This window comes from Chinchilla lanigera, unplaced genomic scaffold (genome assembly GCF_000276665.1).
Source record: "Chinchilla lanigera isolate Chin_1 unplaced genomic scaffold, ChiLan1.0 scaffold00084, whole genome shotgun sequence".
NCBI lineage: Eukaryota > Metazoa > Chordata > Mammalia > Rodentia > Chinchillidae > Chinchilla > Chinchilla lanigera.
The window spans coordinates 6207203-6227483 of NW_004955485.1; the positions used below are offsets into that span (position 1 = coordinate 6207203).

The 20281-nt window shown below is 42.8% G+C and overlaps 1 protein-coding gene across 2 annotated transcripts in view; it reads right to left on the bottom strand.

Annotated features, from left to right (window-relative positions):
• Positions 1-1209: 1209 nt before the first annotated feature.
• Positions 1210-20281, bottom strand: part of Cfap58 (cilia and flagella associated protein 58) — a 110956-nt gene continuing 91884 nt past the window's right edge. For both annotated transcript variants that reach the window (XM_005403772.2, XM_013504126.1), the window contains exons 16-18: positions 12246-12365; positions 9965-10098; positions 1210-6451 (exon numbers count right to left, since the gene is read on the bottom strand). In XM_005403772.2, coding sequence (XP_005403829.1) covers positions 6340-6451; positions 9965-10098; positions 12246-12365 — 366 coding nt within the window. In that variant the 3' untranslated portion in view covers positions 1210-6339. The remainder of the gene's footprint in view (positions 6452-9964; positions 10099-12245; positions 12366-20281) is intronic.

A 20281-nucleotide genomic window follows, 5' to 3' on the forward strand; every position in this document is an offset into this window, starting at 1 on the left:
CCACACTCAATAGTGGAGCTGTGTGTATGTGCACATGGGCTTTTCTCATGAGATACCATGTGTAAAGCAACATCCTCCGGCCTGGCTGAGCAGCAGAACTGTGGAGAGCTTGCAAAGATCCTGATGCCCATGCTATATCCAGGCCATGAAGTCCGCACCGCTGCAGAGGGATTCACTGGCATGCTTCAAAGTTTCCCAAGTGACTCCTGTGCAACTGGGTTTGAGAATGTGAATTTCTCTCCCAAAGATTCTGGGGTGTGGCTGAAAACTAGGTCTTTAAGCCCTTTGGGATGGCGGATACACTCAGAGCAGAGAAGAAGGCACTGCCTGTGTTCAAGCTGTAGAAGAGAACAGTTCTATTTTGGGACCAAAAGAAAGATTCCTGGCATTCTGTCTCAGATGAAGCGTAAAAAAGACTAATCACTTATGTGAAAGAGACAGAATTGACACAATATACTTTAATGGCCATTCAATCTTTTAATGTCTATTTAAAGAGCACACTATAAAGCCTCATAATCCAATGAAGATTCTTGACCATATCCATTCAGATAATAGTTAAGCAGTCTCTGTGATGTTTATTATTCATCAGACTACTCAGAAGAATATTTTAGGGCTGGGGATATAGCTCAGCGGCATAAATGCTTGCCTGGCAAGCGACAAGGTCCTGAGTTCAATTCCCAGTACCAAAAAAAAAAAAAAAAAAAGAATATTTTAAAACTTCCCAGGCTACTATTCATTTAGAAATAAGGAGCTTTTTAAGATAGTAATAAAGCTATCAGTTATTCAGCATTCACTGTGTGCCAAGCACTGTGCAGATATTACTTGCAGATTCGTTTAATCCTCATAGCAAATCTGAGATGGGAACTATGATGCCCATCTTACAGATGCGAATCCAGAGGCTAAGAAGGGTACTTAACTTACCAGAGATCAAACAGTTATAATTGTAAGGGTGTGGATTCAAATTAAGGAGTGATATTTATACTCCCATGCTCTTTAAAGCACTGATCACAATACCCTACAAAGTCAACCTAAGTATCCACCAGTGGTTGAATTAATAAAGGAAATATGGTCTACACACACATGAAATGTATACATTCCAGCCTTTTAAAAGAAAGTCCTGTGATTAGCAACAGCAGGGATGAGTGGAAAATATTATGCTAAGTTAAATAAGCCAGGCCCAGAAAGACAGATGCCATGTGATCTCACAGATATGTAGAACGGTAGTTTAATCAAGGGCTGGGGAGGCGGGGGAGGGACATGGGAAGGTGTTGATCAAAGGGTACAAAGTTTCAATTTTAAAATCTGTTGCATAATAGAGCGACAATAGTCAACAAAAATGCAGTGTACTTTTTAATTTAGTAAATTTTTAAAATTGAACTTCTACTCTAATCTCACATCATACCTAAAATTAACACTAAAATGCATCGTTAACATAAACATAAAAACCAAGAATCATAATAAACCCCTGGAGAAAACTATAAACCAAGAGAAACAAAAAATCACTGCTATCTTAGAGTAGGCAACAATTACTTAGGACTAGAAAGCTACAAACCCCATAAGAAAAATAAGGCTGAATTAGACCTTATTACAAGTTAAAATATCTGCTTTTCAAAATACACTGTTGAGAAAGTGAAAAGCTAAGATACAGGCTGAGAAAAATGTTTGCTGTACATAAGACAAAGGTTTTGTATCTAGACTACACAGAGGACTTTTACAACCCAATAATAAGACAAAGATTTGAAGGTGCTTCACAAAACAAGACTCAGGAATGACCAAACTCACACAAAAAGATGCTTACTCATATTAGTCATGAGGGCATGCAAATGTAAACCTCATTGGGAGATCACTAGCAAACAGAATGGCTTCAAAAATGTTGACAGTACCCAGTATCAACAATGACCTACAACTGGAGTTTGTACATTGTTAGTAGAATTGTAAAATCATATGATTGGGAAAACAGTTTGGCACTTTTTTATCCAGATAAATGTGCACATTCCTTTTGATGTAGTGATTCTTTTCCTTGGTATTTACTAAGAAAAACAGTAACACAGGTCCAATTTTATATGATTGTTCATAATAGCTCAAACTTTGAAATGGCTTGGATTCCCATCAACTAGCACAATAAATAAATTGCTTTATTTCCATATACAATAATAGAATGTTGCTTTGCAATAAACGTGAATGAATTATTAATACACACAACAACACGGGGGAATCTCAAAAAGCACCAAGAAAAAGGTCAGGCACAAAAGAACATAGTGTATGATTTCATTTTTATGAAATTCCAGGAAAGAGGAAACTAAAGGAGAATGATGAAAAAACGGATCCATGGTTGCTTCCACTGGATGGGGACTGGGATACTGACTTTCCAGGTGGCAAAAAGAATATGGCGGAGGTGACTGTGGAAGCAGTTACTTGGGCATAAGCATTTTTCAAAACTTACAAACTGTACATCTATATACATGTGTATACTTCTTTTAAAAGTCCAGAAAGATACACCCAAAAGTACAAAACAGTAGTATTTCAAGAGTCACATTCAAAATATTTAACAATTAGGAAGCACAAAGGTGGGTCAATGAGAGGAAATAGTGGGTGTTAGCAACTATACAGGAAACCCATGTGCAGGGGATGGAGGTCAGCCCAGGAAAACTGGCTGTAGTTCTGGGTGGGTAGTAGGATTCCCGATCTTCTTCTTCTTTTTCCTTATCTGTATTTTCTAATTTTCTGTAACAATCAGGTACTTTAAAATAAGAAAAATCTATTTTAATTATAAAAAAAGAATGGTACCCTGTTGATACCACATTTCCTACTGTTATAAAATTCTAATGGATCTCAAAATCCTAATGGAACTTTTAAATAATAGATATGAGAAATGGTACACTAAAACAGCATTGAATTAGAAGTTAAAAATGGATAATGCTATAAAAATATTTTCTATCTACTATAATGAAAATGGTGAGCTATATTTTAAGTTATTTTACAATTTTAATATTTAAAAATATCCTCCATTTGCTTCTAGCCTAAGTAGATCTCCATAAAATGGATTATGGTTAAGGGATAATATCTTTTTTTGCAAACTATCCTGCCTCTGAAATGCCATCCCACTCAAATTGCATTATATGCAGTATTTTGCTATGGGTATCAAGTTTTCCTAGGTCAAACTTCAGAGTCTGCCCAAGCAAGTTGGGAAATCAAATGATAATTATCAGCCCTGGGTAAAAATTTATAGCAAAATTACAGCAATGGCAAGAAGAATTGCTGCCATGTCTTCCTCCACAGCCACCAGGATCTCAGTGGCTTATCACAGTCACAGACCTTTGCTCCCAGCGACTCTTCAGAGGGAAGCACAATAAAAACCCCGCTGTAAGAGCAGGCACTGAGAAGCTACGATCAGCAAATAATGACCAAGGAGTCCCCTTGATCATGCTTCTCTCTGTTAATAGAGAAGCCGCACCAGCTCCCCATCCGCCTGGGTGGGAGTCAAGGCATGCCTTAGCACAGGACTCCCTTCCGAAACTCTGAAACCCCCGGTGTCAAATTATGCTACTGTATAATCTCCTAATGCTGCTTTACAATGAAGTTGAAGGTTGTGATTTTAAAAGCACCTCAGCCCACTGTGAGTTCACAGCTGTCTTTAATGATTTGCAGATCTCAGTGTTTTTAACAGCTCCTTCCTGTGCAGCAGCTGGGGGACAAGGGGACAGGTATTGCTTTTAACACGCTGGGCTGCTAGGGTGGGCAGCGAAGAAGAGGTGGAGGGAGGGCAGCAGCTGCCCCAGCTTCCACGCCCCGCTCCTCCGCTCAAGCGCGGGGACTGCGTCTGATGGGGCTGCCCGCCAGCTCCTGCAGCCGGCTTCCACGTGGGCTGGGGGACCCGGTCTGCGGCAGGGCCTGAACACCCTGCTCTGGGCCATGAAGAGAAACAGAAGGGAGGTCAGCAGGGGCCACTGGGGTCTTCTGCCTGATGACTACACGAAGACTGATCATCTGATTTCTCAAGGTGAAGGGCCACTTTGTCCTCGGAGCATAATTACAAGAAATAGATACGTTCATAAGGCACACAGTGTACAAGATGCTCAGTTGTAAATGACCAAATCCAGCTCCATCGGGACATTTTAATGTCTTCCACCCTCTCAAGGAGGATCACGATCACCTTTATCATCAGCAAGCATTACATAACAGCTTTCTTCTCTAATTCCAGAGCGTCAGGCATCTCTTATGTAATAATAACAACGGCAGATGTTGATGGACTATCACTATGTGCCTCCCATTGCTCTAACTCGGCCAATCTTCAAAGCAAGCCATTGTGATAATAAATCAGACTCTGAACCCAGCCATTGTCTCCAAGTCTCTGCCACGCTGAGAGAGGAGGAAGCACAGCTTGGCTCACCTACACAAGGGAGTCTCTTGGGAAGCCACTCCAGGACTGCAAACGCAGACGGCTGCAGCTGTAGTCAGAACATCTTCAGGTGGGTGGGAAAGTCTCCAGCACTGTGTCTCTCGCCTCACCAGGCTACGACTGGCTCTGAGGGGAGATGCCAGAAATGCTCCCTTTGGAGTCTTTGGGTTGAAAGCAAATTCTCCAGGGAACCTGTGCAGCCTCCACATCCCTGCGTGCTGCCCAGAGATCTGACGATCACACCTCCCCCCAGGGTAGCCGTGCTGCTTCCTGTCCTCAGAGCTCTCTTCCTGAGCCCATCTGAGGGAAGCAGGGGAGGAGGACACTGCCCACCTCACTCACACTGGATCCCTTATCCATCTCCACTTCAGCAGCCCATGCCGTGAGCTCGCTCTCCCAGTGCTACTAATGCTCCGGTTACCAGGGGCTGCTGCACTTGAAGCCAGGGAGGGTCAGAGGGCCTCTCTAGAGCAGTTCTCCGCCGTGACTAACAGCGTGGCGCTGAAAACATCTCACTGCAGCCCTGACGGGAATTCTGAACTGTGCTAACCTTAGCTCCAGAGCTCCCCCGCAAGACGGAGCCAGTCTGCCCTCGTGGAACTTGATTCTACATCCCGTCCTTGCTTGGCCTCCCTCCCATGTGCATCTCCCTTCTGCACTCTCTTACTGGCTTTTCTGGGATCCTTTCCTAAGAAATTGCTTGCATGGCCATCCCTGTCTTTAGCCTGCTTCTGGAGAAGGCCACCTGAGAGGGGACACTGGCCTTGGTGGGCTGAAGGGGCTGCTGGACCCCCAGAAGTTCCCGCCAGGGGCTCCCTTCCTGAACAGTCTGACAAAGGTCATGGCTCCCTGACATTATGGTTCTTCACACTGGGAACCATGACCCCTTGTACAAACACAATGTTCTAATGATCCACTTATATTAGTCTTGCTCAGTCCTGAGCTACTTGCTGTTCAATAATTTAATAATTTACAGAGATTGAGGTATTGTGAGAGAGATGGCCACAGGGTCCTCACGTAACATTACTGAATGAACACTCTTCATGAAGAAACTGAACCGATGCCCAAATAATTGTGGCTACAATATAAAGAAAAGACAATGGATTCAATGGCTCAAAATGCTGGCTGGCCACCCAGGGGCGAAGGGATCCCTGCGCTAAGTTATCACCTTCTCAATTGTGAGGTCTACAGAAGATGCCAGCCCAGGTCCTTCAATTCACAGTCCTGGCTCTTCTGAATCAAGCCTTTCCTGTAAATATTTCTCAGAGTAATTTCAAATTTTAATGACGGATTCTACTCAAGCAAAGATCAAAATCTCTGCAACAGTTCTCTTAATTTCTACGATAAAGAATTTATTGGTGTATCTCTTTGGAATAGATTTTCCTACCCCAGGCCTAAAAAGATATTCCACATAGAAATCATTCTCAAAACGCTTTATGTGTTTCAGAGCTTGTCCTTCTTTCTTATCTCACACAATGACTCATTAATGAGGAATAATTAAAATTGATTCTTATTAATAAGAAGAGAGGAGATGCACTGCATATCAAAAATATTTTAAATATAAAACCTTCAAGTGCATAAATATCTATAATAGAGAAAGTAAGATCCAAAGCTTCATCCGTATGGAGTATCTACATCTGGTTCATTTCAAATCAACTGATGTGGTTGTAACAAAAAAATCTGCTTCCTTCAGTGAATCAGCCTAATTGAATAGAGAGAATTATAATTCTAATCTGTTGAAGTCCACATGGTCCAGGTAAAATGGTATCACTCTTGTGTGTATATGAGCATGTTCTGCATTTCTTTCCATCCTGGAATCTGGGCACCTGATTTTCCTAGATATTTATGATCCAAAGGTTATAAAAGAGCTTCCATTGAAACGTTCCAGTGCAAATTTCCTTTTGTGAGCTGTTGAACTGGACCCAGGCAGAAGCTTGACGTTAGGACATCATTCTGGGTGTCTTGGTGAGGGGAAATCCACCCCCAATAAAACGAGGGCCGGGGGGTTTGGCGATCAAGAAGGTGTTATCTATGGGTATTTTGTCTCTGTCCCTGTAAAAGAGGAGGTGAAAGTTAGCTTCCTTAATATCTTCTCCCCCATCTACTTTGATGTTCTGTAAGTTCCTAGGGTGAATTAGCCACTGAGAACAATTTTGATTAGAGCTTCTAGTTTTAGACAAGGTGGTTGTATAAATCTAATTAGGTGTTTGTTGATAACACACAGAGTCAGGAAGAGAAAATTGTGCTTTCCTAGTGAAATGTGCTTTCCTAATGTTGATCTAAACATGGACAGAAGACCTCATTACCACTCAAATACCATAGATTTGGTGGCTTCTGACTTGTAATCACCCTCCTATTTAAAAAAAAATAAAACATTTGTTTAGTTCCAGACATCAACCAGAATTTTCTGATAGCTCAATTATAGTGACTAATTCATCAGTTATCACCTGCCACATTCCAAAGTTCAGGTTGAAATTTATAAATATTTACCAAACATAATGTGTCTCATCCAACTTGGACATTTACAAAATACAAAATTCCCCATAACTCTAGACAAGCAACAGTTATTACTAGAAATGGTTAAATTTGGAGCAGGAAAGTAAAATACGATTATTGGCCACAGATAAAAGAAGTTCCACCCTAAAATTTATAGTGGATTTTCTATATGAATCTCCTTAAAATACATATACAGACCAACATCTGTTCAAATTTCTTCTGGAAGTAATTTAGATTTCCACAGGTTATCTATTGTGTGATCAAGGATCTTAGAGAAAATACCAGTGGAATTTTCTTTAAACAACAATTAAGCAAACTGCTGAATCCAAATAAATTAGATAAGCCAACTAAGAATGTTTTATACTAAGAGAATGAATTCTGCCTCTTGACAAAGAGTTCCACCCTGAAAATTCTAGACCAGCCTGGGGGCCCCGGTGGCAGAGTCAGGGGTAGAAGAGATGCCCGTGAGAACCAGTGAGTGTGGAGGTGAATGTCTAAGAAAAGTGAGGGAAGGCAGAAAGTTAAAAAATGATATGAACTGCTATTTTATAAAGGGCATGTGTGGGAGAACATTCTAAATTTTTCCATTTGGAAATACCCTTAGAGGACTGGTTAATCAACACAGCCATCTCTTAGCAGAATTGATTTCATTACTGTGAATAACCGTCCTCTCTAAATAGGACAAAGCTTTTGCCTTGAGTGGATCCAGCGAAGAGGATTCCTGTGTGTTCTCTGGCAGCTTGTCTGGCTCCTGACTGGTGTGAGACGCAGGCTGCACTCACTTCCCTTCCCCTGCATGCCCTTGCCTTAAATAACCTAAGTTTCCCTTTCTGGAGGAACTTAAGCTTAATGCTCCTGGCTTGGTCTAAGCTGACTAATGGGAATACTGTCTCCTTTACATTATCATTTTAATGTATTTATAGACCATTATAATGACTCCCTGCAGCCTTCCTCCTTCCAATCTAAACCATCTCAGCATTTTAGTTCTTGCCTGGGCACATTTTTCTCCAACACCTTCCTCTCTTTTGCTATGAGCTCAGCTCTCTGTCTACCAGTTTATGTCCCCAGCCAGATGGAACCACCACTGAAGCCCAGCCAGGTCAAAGTGGCTGCCCCTGATGAGCATTTAAGGACAAGGAAAGGCAAAGGTTCCACGGCAGCCTTGTCCTACGAATCTTTCTGCAATCATGGAATCGTCACTGGCCACATGTGGCTGCTGAGCACTTGAAATGCAGTCAGTGCAACTGAGGAACAGAATTTTAAATCTGCTTTAGCAGGAATGTGTTTGAATTTAAATAGCCACAGTGGCATATGGCTGGGGCACCATGATTCTCATGGATGGGCCGTAGGGAAGGGCTGGCTGAGCCCACAAAACATGGCTCCTTGTGTTCTCCGTGTCCAGCAAAAGACGCAATGTTCAGTAAGCCTGAAGGAGACTAGGCCAAACCCAGCACCAGGCCATGGGAGAGAGTCAGCTTAGGATGACAGTTGTCGCTGCTTAGCTGCACCAGCTGTTTGGAACCGTGTTCACTAGACCACTGTCTTCCAAGGGCAGTGAGAGGGCCCACCGAGTGCAGGATGAAGGCATCGAGCTCCTATTTACGCTTTTATCTTTAAAGGTTGACAATGACACCTCCTTCATAGTTACAAAATGATAATAGTATGTAATTTATACATTAAAATATATGGACATAAAGCTGAAACTATTCTAAAATAAAAATTGTATTTAAAAATATGTACGTGCATATGGTAGGGGAAGCTTTATTGATCAGGGAATGTGTCAAAGCTTGAAGACCAACGAGCTAGACACCTGCCTCTTGTGGGAACCGGCCATGCTGACGTTTTCCAAGCATGACTGTGATATCCTAAAAGAAACCCATAGTGCTTTCCCTCCACTGTTCATTTAGTTCACACCTTTAATCTCATGGTATGCAGACTTCTGTGTACATGAAGATCACCTGAGCAGCCTGCTAAAGGGCAGATTTCCAAGCCCACCCAGAGCCTGCAGAACTTGATGAGCTGGAGGCAGGGCCCAGGAACCTTGATGTTTAATAAACTGTGCTAGAGATTCTCAATGAGATTGTTGCTACTCCTACACAGTAAGACTTATCTAAATGATAGCAGTATTTTTCTCTACTAAGATGGCATCTAAATGTGGAACTGGGGGTATTCTGATTTACAAGAAGGGAGGATTTTTACTGGCAAGTGAATTTGTGTCTGGTTACTTGTCTGGCGTTTGCCTCTACCAGATCATAGTCTGATGCATTTGAACTGTATGCATCACATGTCCAAATATCCATGGAAATGAAATACTAAATATGACTGTCAATCCACAAGGCAAGTCATAACCAGAGTAGCAGGATGATTTTGGAAAGGCTATGCCACCAAACCAAGTTTCCAGCCTACTGATTCATTTGGGTTTTCTACCCCAGCCTAGGATCAGGCGAAGAACCAAGTAGTGAAGGGAATGCTTAGAGTCAATGCAGGGGCACCTGAAGCTCAAAGTGTGAACTTCATCTTTGCATTATCCTCTCCCACAAACAATGGCTCATGTCAACACCCCACGGCAGATACTGAATCAAGTATGAGACCTAGATGACGGCTCAGAGATAGTTTATCTAAAGCATAGGAACTGCTTGTAATTACAGTGGTACACCTACCTTGTAAGAACAATTGTGCCAAGGCCTGCTCCCTTAGCAAAAATGCATGTGGTTTTCCTTGTAAAGTAGCTTCAGCCTGTGCAAGGCTCAATTGCAAACATAGTCCTGGCACAATTATTTCCAAAATTATAGAAGAGCGTGGGGGACCCCAGCCCGTTCCTTCTGTCCCAAGTTAGACCCACCCGATATTAGGGAATTCCTGTTAGGGTCCTAAGGAAGGGCCTCCGTGTTGGATGAGACATTGGTCTTGCTCTTATATGAACCAGTTAGTGACCTGCGCAATACCATCTGTTCCCCCTGTGACTCCATTTACCCCAGGGAAGTCTGCAACCCTTTGAGTATTCACTGAATATTTTCTTATGAGCAGGTAACAGGCCCAACAAAATCAGAACTTTTGACCAGTTCTTACTTCTGAACAAGTTCTTTGCGTTTCTGAGCCAGGTATTTCTTCTTCACATTCATCAGCTCATTGCCGAGTTTCTCAATCTCATACTTATATTCTTGGCTCTGTGATTCGTACATATTCAGTTCTGAAGACAAAACCTAATGCGGTAAGTAAAACAGTATTAGCAAAAGACACAGGGTGAAACAATATCCTTCTCTGAACATTTTTTCATCTACCATTTGGCTAGAAGTACATAATGATGGACAGGTTTGACAGTTCACCTGCTTCTTTCCCAGGCTCGAGGTCCATATCTGAGTAAAACCCTGGCCAAGACTCATAATCAAGTGACAAAGGTAAATGAAACATCACTCTCCTGCTTCCAAAGAGAGCTATCAGGCAACAGTCAAACAGCGAAGGTGAATCCTTATAATGTGATTCAAGGAATATTATGAGTAGGGACAGAAAAGCCCCCAGACACATATTCTAAAATTGCTTTTAAAACCTTTAAAAATATATATTCAAGAAAAACACCACTAGGGAATGTGACTCATCTCAGTATCATGGTAAAAATTATTCCAAAATCCCTCTGCCCCCACCAGGCATTCAATTTATGTTTGCCAAGGCAGTTGTTCTGCTAAAGGTCTACCTCCTCTTTCTTATGTCCTTCAGGGCTAGTCACCATCCCTTCCTGTATCTCAGCGCTGGAACTCTCAGCTCTAAGAAACAGGCGGCCGTGGCGTGTGCACAGGAAAGCAGTGCAAGCAGGATGGAGCTGTGAGGAGAAGCCGGGTCACTCACCCGCCATGGTTGTGCTCAACGGATGCCGCTGGTCTTGGGCTGAACCAGAGCTGGGCTTTCCTCACCCAAATAAAACACAAAGCCAGCCCAAGCTAGGTGCACGCCCCACCAGAACCAAGAGGAGAAAAGGCAGACTGCTGTTCTGAGGAGCATGCAGCGGACTCGGTTTATGTTTCCTCTTGCTTGCTTGTTTAAAATTTGCATAAAAGGGACATCTTTGCTTTTTGAGTATTCATCTGCTTATGAACACTTTCTTTTCAATTGCTGTAAAACTTACTCTGACTATGCTATCGTAACCTAAAGACTGTGACTTTCATATTGGAAAAAAAACCTGTCTTACTATTAAATGCAAGGAACAAGACTCTGCCTCCAAACAGCGAATGGGAAATTTCCCGAAAGTCTAGATAATGACATCAAGCAATTGGACATCTCCAGTACCGCCTGCTTCAGAGCCTCTCTTCTGCGCAAGGTCACATTTCATTCTGGGTGAAAAGTGTGCACTTCCTGAGATAAGGAGTTAAAGAAGATATCCAAGGGTTCCTTGTTGGAGCCATTTTTGGCCATCAAGAGATAAGTGGGGTAAGGCGGATGTGTGCCTTCCTAGTCAACCCCGTCCTGACAAAATTAGAAAGTAACAAAAATAAAAGCATATGCCCTATGCAGAGCTCAAATGTTGTCTCCGTATACTCGCAGAAAATGAACGCTTAAAGCAATTTGAAAATTAATGTGCTGATTAGACTTATTCCACTGCCCCTTTTGTGTGAAAGGACACAATTAGATACGGACTGGTTTTTGAAAGTGTTATGAGATACTGTGACATTTACTGCACCCAGGCAGAAAGGCAGCAGTTGGGCAGGTAAGTATCAGGAGCCGGTAGACGCTTGCTGCCTTCCCCAGCTGTGTGCTCAGAACTTGCTTAGAGAGCCAAGAATAGCGAGCATTTGCTTAGCCTGGGAAGCTCCAGATACAGTATGAGCACACACAGTTTTTAAGAAAATTTCCAAAAGGCAAATATAATAGGAAAACACCTCATCGCTCCAGCTGAGGCTCTTAGATTACTTAGAAGGGACTTCTGCTAACAGAAGCCTGGCATGGTTTTCTTTCTCTTTCCTAGCCACTATCCAACAGTCATGCTGGACAACCTGGGGGCTGGGAGGAGCTTTTCTTTCCTGGTGGAGCGGGGTAGCAGAAACCTGCTCTGGCCCAGTGGTCAGCTTCAGCTGGCCAACAGCATTACAGGTTTGAAGTCCTCTAAATCATCTTGTGGTCATCCACACAAACCCCGGCTCCCAATGTGCATTTCATTGCATTCATCCTCCCCCAGCTCTACCCACCCCCATGCTGGCAGCCTCCTTCTGGGGAACGGAGTGTGTGCTAGCTCAGGAGCTCTGAGAAAGCTGACGTGGTGGTGTGTGACCTGAGGGAGACCACTCGCCAGGCCAGTGCCAACATGGAGACCTGGCCCAAGGGTGCCTCCAAACCAGCATGGAGCAGACCTGCCACTTACCTTCAACTGCTTGGTCTTCTCCCGCAGGGTGTGCCGATAGATCTGCAGCTGTTCCGCAGCCTCGGGGCCAGGCTGCCGCGCCATAATGTGCTTCAGTTCCACGTACAGTTTCTCCTTTTCCTGTGCAGAGCGTAACCCAGGACAGAGATTAACAGCCCCATCCAAATGCCTTTCACCCGTAGCCGGGATGGTCTGGGGACATCCTAAGCTACTGTGCAGCTGCTCACTCATCACACGCGCTTGCCGATCCCTAACCCTCACCAAGGGCCCAGGGTGCGCCCAGTGCTCGGGTACAAATAGGAAGACAGATGACTAAGAGAAAGCCCTTGGAGCCTGGACACAGGACCGCACGACTGTGAGGCAAAGGCGGCGCTGTGAGATCCCAACCGAAGGCTGCAGCAAGTGAACGCTGGGAGGGACGGGGTTGGGAGGTTTTAACAATAATGAGCAGGGGTTTCCCCAAGCAAGGAGAGAAAACATGAGTTTTTCAGGCCAGAGTTCCGTGGTGGAACAGGAGCACAGTGAGTCCAGCTGTTCAGGAGCACAAAGCAGGAGGAGGGGAGGCGTAGAGAGAAGAGCTGAGCTCTTGGGAGGGGGGCAGGCTATGGCGAGACTGCAACCGTCAGGCAATTGGGAGCCCTGGTGAGCCTGACTCCTGAGGATGGAGTCTGACCCAAAGCAGAGAGCAGGAGGAGGAGACAGTGCCCAGGAGCCCTGGGCAAGTAGAAGATGAAGCTGCCGGACCTCAGGAACCTGGGATGGAAGGTAAATCGCTGTGAAATGTCACCAAGGTGGAATCTGAAGGAGTCAACGAGTGATCAGGTAGGAGTGATCCTACCATTTAGGATCACTCCTAAGTGAGGAAGCAAGGAGCAGGCGCCGAGAGGAGCCCAAAGTCACCAACATGGAACCCTGGCGTGAGGCGGGCACGGGGAGGTGGTGATGGAGACAGACGGAAGATTAACAGATGTCCTGGGGGAAATGCTGCTGCCGACCAGAGAGAGGCCACCGGAGCCTGTGCTCTGGGGGAATCCGGAAGAGGAGCTGCAAAATGGGGCCAGGTGTGGAGACATACAGGATGAGCTGAGGAGAATGGCCAGATCACTGGGAGAACAAGACACAAGGGATGGGTCAGGAAGGGAGACGGGGAGAGGATATGTGGGGGAGCAAGCGTGCGGCACCAGGCAAAGAAAGGTGGCTGTGCAGAGCGCACTGGAGCGGCCAGCAGCACCAAAGGAGGCAAGTGCGAGCAGCAGGAGAAGGACTAAAGCGGCTTCGGGGTGTCAGTAGGACATCGTGGCTGACGTCACTCAGACAGGCCTCAGTGACATTTGGGAGGCAAAAGGCACACCGGCTGAAAACGAACCAGTGGTGCGTTCCTGTGAGCCCCACACTTGAGAGGCTGGGGCAGGAGGATGGCGAGTCGGAAGCCAACCTGGACTGCATAGCAAGACTCTCTTTCAAGGAATAAAAGCCAGAAAGTAGTCAAGAAAGTAAGTCTTTGAAGAACTGTGACAACATGGAAAGAAAAGGGACTGGAAATGGTTTCCCCAGGGTGATGAGGAGGGCAAGTTTGCGGGACTAAAAGAAAGGATTTCCTAGGAACCCAGAGCGAATCAGGTTTCCATAACTTAAACAATGAGTAATACAGAACCCTCATCAGTACCCTAGAGTTTAATTGCTCATAATGTGTTCTCAGATCTTTGCACTAAATATACTGTGTACCAGCAAAGATTCATTTCTAAAGCATCTCAGTGCTAGATTTCTGTATCTCTGATGTGCAATAATTTGAACAAACATTGAGAAAGACTAGTGTATCTACTCATTAGTCTCCGTACACACTCATTTCCTTAAGGTAATTATGTGAAAGAAAGAACTATAAGCACAGGTTCTCATTAAATAAAACATCTAGTCAAATAGAAACTAATTCCTACTTACAGCTATGCAATCCTGGCATTGTCACCAAATAATCTATTTTTGCCAGAGTATATAAAAGCCATTAAAAGTAGGTAAAATTCATTGTTATCTTTTTTTTTAGTTTTTCCTTCCATGGCCAAATTATAGAAACCTTGTTGCCAAACAATTCTACCTACAGAAGTGTTTTTACAACTTAAAGATTACTTGGGTGAAATAAGCCTCTGGAGAAATACATTGTTAAAAACCCTCTTGCCATTTAAGACATAATTCCAGAAAACACAAGGAAACCCAAGAGCCCATGCTAAAGAAAACCTGAATAAATAGAATTACAAAGTGGTGATTTTCCTTTGCCATACAACACCTCCTGTCACACCTTACAATATAATCTTCGCAGTTAATGGTTGTAGCAGGCAATAAGAACAATATCAGGGGTGAGTTTATTTTCTATAGCCACTTAATGCCTGCTCTTTTGGAAAAATAACACTTCTGACAAGGCTTCCAGATTCGACTTGGAAAGGGTAATATGTATGTGGAAAAGCCCATGAAATGGTTTGTCCATTTCCTTCGGCTCACCTTTCTTTATTCCAGAGTACAGGCAGACTTGAAAAGCAAAGAACCCCACAGTGATGAAGAGGGAGCAATCTGGTTTCGAGAAGAATAATGGCTTAACCTGAAAACACCATCTTACTCCAAGAACCATGAAACATTTTACATGGGTAATTCTTTTCCATTGTTCGTTTCGGATAAAAAAGCAGAAAGACACAGAGAAAGTCTAGACGAAGCAAATACTAGGTGAGAATACCAAGGTCAGTGGGACTTGTCACTGTCCAAAATTCTTCAGCAAGTCAAAATCCTAGTTATCATATACCCAAGAATCATTTTCCCATACCCACCTCCTCCCAGGCTTAAAAGACAGGCATAGCCTTCAAAAGCTCAAACTGAGCTACAAAATTCCTGAGGACCATGTGATAACATCAACATGAGAATCAAGCCATCAATATAACAAAGCCAGGTTGGAAGATATAGGAGGTAAACTCCTCCACCTCCTCACCTACACCCTCAGAGCAAACCATGCCCACATGCTGTAAGAGGAAACACATGTACTTCTAACAGGAGGTACAGTTTCTGATACAGAGTAGACAGCACTGTCACTCACCCCCTCCCCTGCTTATTTCATCACTTCCAGTTTTTTTTAAGGCTGTACAATGACCTGACATGGATTTATTTTAAAGAAAAGCTAAGCAACTGAACAGGGAGGGCCCACAAATGTGGAGAAAAAAGAAGAAACTGAATGCATTACCGTTAAAACGGAATACTGAAAGAGTCTTTAGAGTTGAATAACCCAGGACAAGCAATGTGCATGCGCTTACGGTGGGTGGAAACCTCAGGGACTCAGATTGTGGGCTGCACCAGGAGCAGCAGCACTAGCTGGGAGTGGTGGACTCTATCACCAGGCAGGAATTTTGGTCTAAGCTTTCAGTGGAAAACCTAACTGATAAAAATCAAAGTGAAGGCTGGTCAGCATTAACATGCTAGCCATGTGTATCATACAAATTTGTATTTTGGGAGAATGTGCTAGTAATTTAGATAAATATGGAGAGTTTGATGGATTGAAGGTCTTAAGTACAACTGTCTTCCAATTTATTTCGCCTAACCCTCTACAAGGGCCAACCAAGCTCTTCAAATATTGCGCGATGGTGTGTATAATAACCCCATTTAGAGACAAAGCATGCAATTCCACTATAAAGAGAATCTATCTTACGCAACAGAGATCCATTAGCTGTCCGATGTGCACTGTCTCCATAAGCCAGCAGTGACAGAACCAGCTGCCTCGTAATACACACCCTGTCCTTCTTCATTAAGCCACATTCATTTCTCTTTAAACCCAGTCAATTAATTTGTCACTTGGGTGGAAGCACCGTATGTCAATGAAGCTTCATAAGAAAACCATAAATACTTTATTTCCTCACAAATGACTGCATCTCCTGATTGGCATTTCCTTCTTTATTCAGCGTATGCAGGGTACACATCAATATCACTGTGTAGCATGCTTCAGTCTTCCAATTATTTTATGAACAGTTATCCTGGAATAAAGCTAATCCACTAATACCAAGAGATTAGCTCTCTCCGCAGCCGAGCACGTCTCGAGAGCACTCCCCACAGGATGCCCACCTCTGAGATAATACCCTGTTCCTAGACATTCTGTTCTCTCAGGTGGACAGACCGTCAGGCCTGGTATGATTATGGATTCTTTGGCTGCAGAAGTCTCTGCCAGGTTGTACTAGATAATAGCACATCTTATTGTCAATATTGGCTGAGGATGGTCGTAAGAAAGTAATTCTAGTATCAGCTTCAAATAATGCTGTCATGATTCGGTGACAGTCCGTAATCCCCATTGGAAATTCCAGAAACAGAATCACTCAGACTTCAGGAATTCGTATTTTACCTGACAATAAATTAAAAGTCTACATTTTAACCAGTGCAGGCAAATAAGAGCCAGTGCTATTCTGGGTGCAATTCAGAGAAAGAAACTGAGTTGCTCGCAGAACTCCTTTCCCTTGCAAGCTACGGTTTTACGATCACCTTCGGCTCCCTCTCGCTGTCTTTCGCTTTGTGTCTGCAGTGAAAGCAGAGGGTAGTTCACATTCAGGGTGCACCTCAGCACCCCTCTTCCTCGGCTCACCTACTCAAAGCAATAACTGACTGAGGGGAACTAATTTATTCTGTGTTTGTCTGACCCTGTGTTTGGCAAATGCCAGTGCATTGATTTCACTCACCCTGGAGTCATCAATTTGCTTGGGCAAGAGTTCGGAATAATTGCCGGGCCCCTCAAAATAGCTGACTCAGGGGAAATGAGCAGCTTTCCTCCTGACTGAAGACGCACATTTATCAACACCCACCAGAGCAAAAGCCACCATTCCAACGCCTGCGTCCGGGCCCTCCAAGGAAGGGGGCAGTGTCTCCCCTTCGGTTTAGCCTCGCCCAATGGATTCAAAATAAGCTTGATCAAGAAATAAAACTCCTATAGCCACTACTTCTGAAAAAAGGACACACTTCACAGAATATACAGAAAAGCTCTTGTTACAGTGTCCACTGGTATCACATGTAGTCCTGCCTGCCTGCAGCATTTAATCTCTTTTTTTTTTTTTTTTTTTTTTTTTTTTTTTTTTTTTTTTTGGTTTTTCTCCGGTACCGGGAACCAAACTCACGACCTTGTGCTTGCCAGGCAGGCGCTTTGCCGCTGAGCTAAATCCCCAGCCCCCTGCAGCATTTAATCTTTATGAACCATTCCTCACCTCCAATTGAATTATGAGCCCTCGAAATCAAAGCCATGATGATGGATCTCTCATATATATATACATATATATATATATATAGAGAGAGAGAGAGAGAGAGAGAGACAGAGACAGAGACAGAGAGAGACAGAGAGACAGACAGACAGAGAGACAGAGAGAGACAGAGAGGCATGTATATGTATTCTCTGTAGATAGACATATAGATAGATAGACGATAGGTAATAGATGGATACATAGATAGATGTATAACCATCTTGTTCTACTCTCTTCACTCTACATGTTCAGTAATTTTGGTGACTGAAACTATACTTACAGCAAGCTATGCCCTTTGTGTTTTAGTAATACACATCAATAGAGGTACAGACATATTTGTGTTCGTGTTGAGAACTTCTACTTGAATTTGATCATTGGATTACATCTGGTGAGCAGAGCTCACACAGTTCACCCTAGCAAGGGGGTGCTACGAGCTTCATCATTTGTAATAGATTTTTGCATAGTGTACGTGGTGTGTAACGAAGAGAACCACTTGACGTATACCACCTCGATGTTTCAGTTAAATGTTTACAAAGCTTTTTGATAATTTGAATGATTTCAAATACTTTTTCATTCATACAGCTTGCAAATGCATTCAACTTAATTGGTTCTGAAAACACTACAGTACTTGTATGTGTGTGAATACCCTGATTCGTATAAATATGAAAACGCAGATGTAATGCAAACTACGTTCTCCACCTGAATAATGTGTTGACTTTTTAAACAACTTCTCAAACATGGGAATTCTAATTGCACACATATCCCTTTTCCACAATTAAAACAAAATGCAATTTTCCTTTGCCTCTTTGCTTGGTTTCAATTATTTTTCATCTTTGCCACCTCCATCCATAATTCTTAACAAAAGGCTAAACTAGATTTAAATTTTTAAGCAAAACTACATGTACACGGCTATAAAACCAACTCCACCGCACTGCCTAACCTATCTAGAAATGCCTATTTTCATTAGCAGGAAAACAAATTAGAAAGTGTAAACATATTACACTTCTATCCAGCTTTAGAAAAGGAAAAAATAATGGCTGGTACCTTGGGGCCTTCTTGTTTATTGGCTTTATAACGAAAATGTCAGCCAAGCTGAACTCTGGACCTGTCTTGTTTATGATGTCATGAAGTGGCACAGCCCCCTGGAGAGGGTGGGAGATGCTGAAATTGAGGATGAAACAGAATTACATAGCTGAGTTCTTTATGAGCAGGAACTAGTTGTTCCACAGTAGTTCCTGGCTTTGCATGTAGGTGATTAAGTATTTTATGAGGCACAGGAGAAATTTGCATGCACTAACCTTCATCATTTTTGTAACAATAGAAAAAATGCTTCTGATACTTTCTGATATAAACAACACACATTTTCTTGAGAAAGCGTTTTGCAAGAAATTTTATTTCCAAGATACAGGTATATGAAATTCTGCACTAAGTGTATAATCCCCTAAGATAGCCAGGGCTGTATTACCAAGGCTATCTGCTTGTTTCACCTTGAACCTGGCCTAGCACTTGAGCAGATATGAGGAAATGGTGAACACGGTAGTGTTGACTTTGCTTAAAGCCATTAAAAATAGATGTAGAGAAATTCAAGCCCAATAACTATTTATCTATGCTAGTTTCATACAAAGATAAGCAAAGTCTGAAAATGTAAGCACCTTACCATCTGTTAAGGAAAAACTAACGCATTACCAACTCTTTAGAATAAGTAATGCCATGTCCCCAGAGAGGTGCTGTGTGTCTCTTATGTCATGTGGGTTGGTACAAAAATACAGGTGATATCCAGTTGGTGGGCCATAGAAAGGGAAGTATTTCAGATGGAATTAAGTGTGAGCAGTAGAAACAGTAATAATATTTACATTCACGCATCAAAAAAAGTCTTTACTATCAAACAACAGATGTAAGAGGTAAAGCCATTTGAAATCAAAATGGTGTCCATTCTCCCTACAATGATTAACTTTCTAAGATGTCTCTAAACACCATGAAAAATACCGTCTTGGGGAATTTGATAGCTCCTAACGTATATTTGTTAAACTGATGACAGGCATAACCCATCGTCCCCCAGAAACCTTTTAGATGACAGTACCTAATGTTTTGTCTCTTCTTTTTAGATTATGGGCCAAGGATATAGCTCAGTATCACAGCACCTGCCTAGCAAGTGTGAGGTCCTGAGCTCAATTCCTGGTACAAAAAAAAGATTTTGTTGAAAGGTTTGGATTAGACAGGTTTCACTGCAATACAATACTTGGAACTGGTTCACGCGGTTCAAATCGTACTATGCTAGGCTAAAGAGGATGAATTACAAAGATTTGTGGATAGGAACCAGATTTCCGGGAGCATAGCATTAGAGTCCTGCTCCAACAGACACATTCAGGTACATATTTTAAAGTTCAACTTAATTGTCTGTTCCAAAGATTTCCCTCCCTAATCAGGGCACTTGGAGCCCTTAAGATGACAATGGAATAGTGTTCTGAAATTTTGAATAAAACAAGGGCCTGGAGACACATGCTATAGGAAAAGCCCCTTGGAAAAATTCAGTCTAAGCAGACTGCCAGCATCGAAAGGGGAAGATAAGTTTTTTAAAATACTAAGTCACTTCTAAATGTAAATAATACAGAAGTGGGGTTGAAGACTGCTTCCAAATGGCCATTGTCATTTTTCTTTAAAAATGCAAACACTAAAAAGTAAACAGCGTCCAACATTCACAAGTAATGAAAAAATTTCTACGAGATTTTTTTCCTTGAAAAACTGATTTAAAATTCAAAAAGTTTAGCCAGAAATGGTGGGATACGCCTA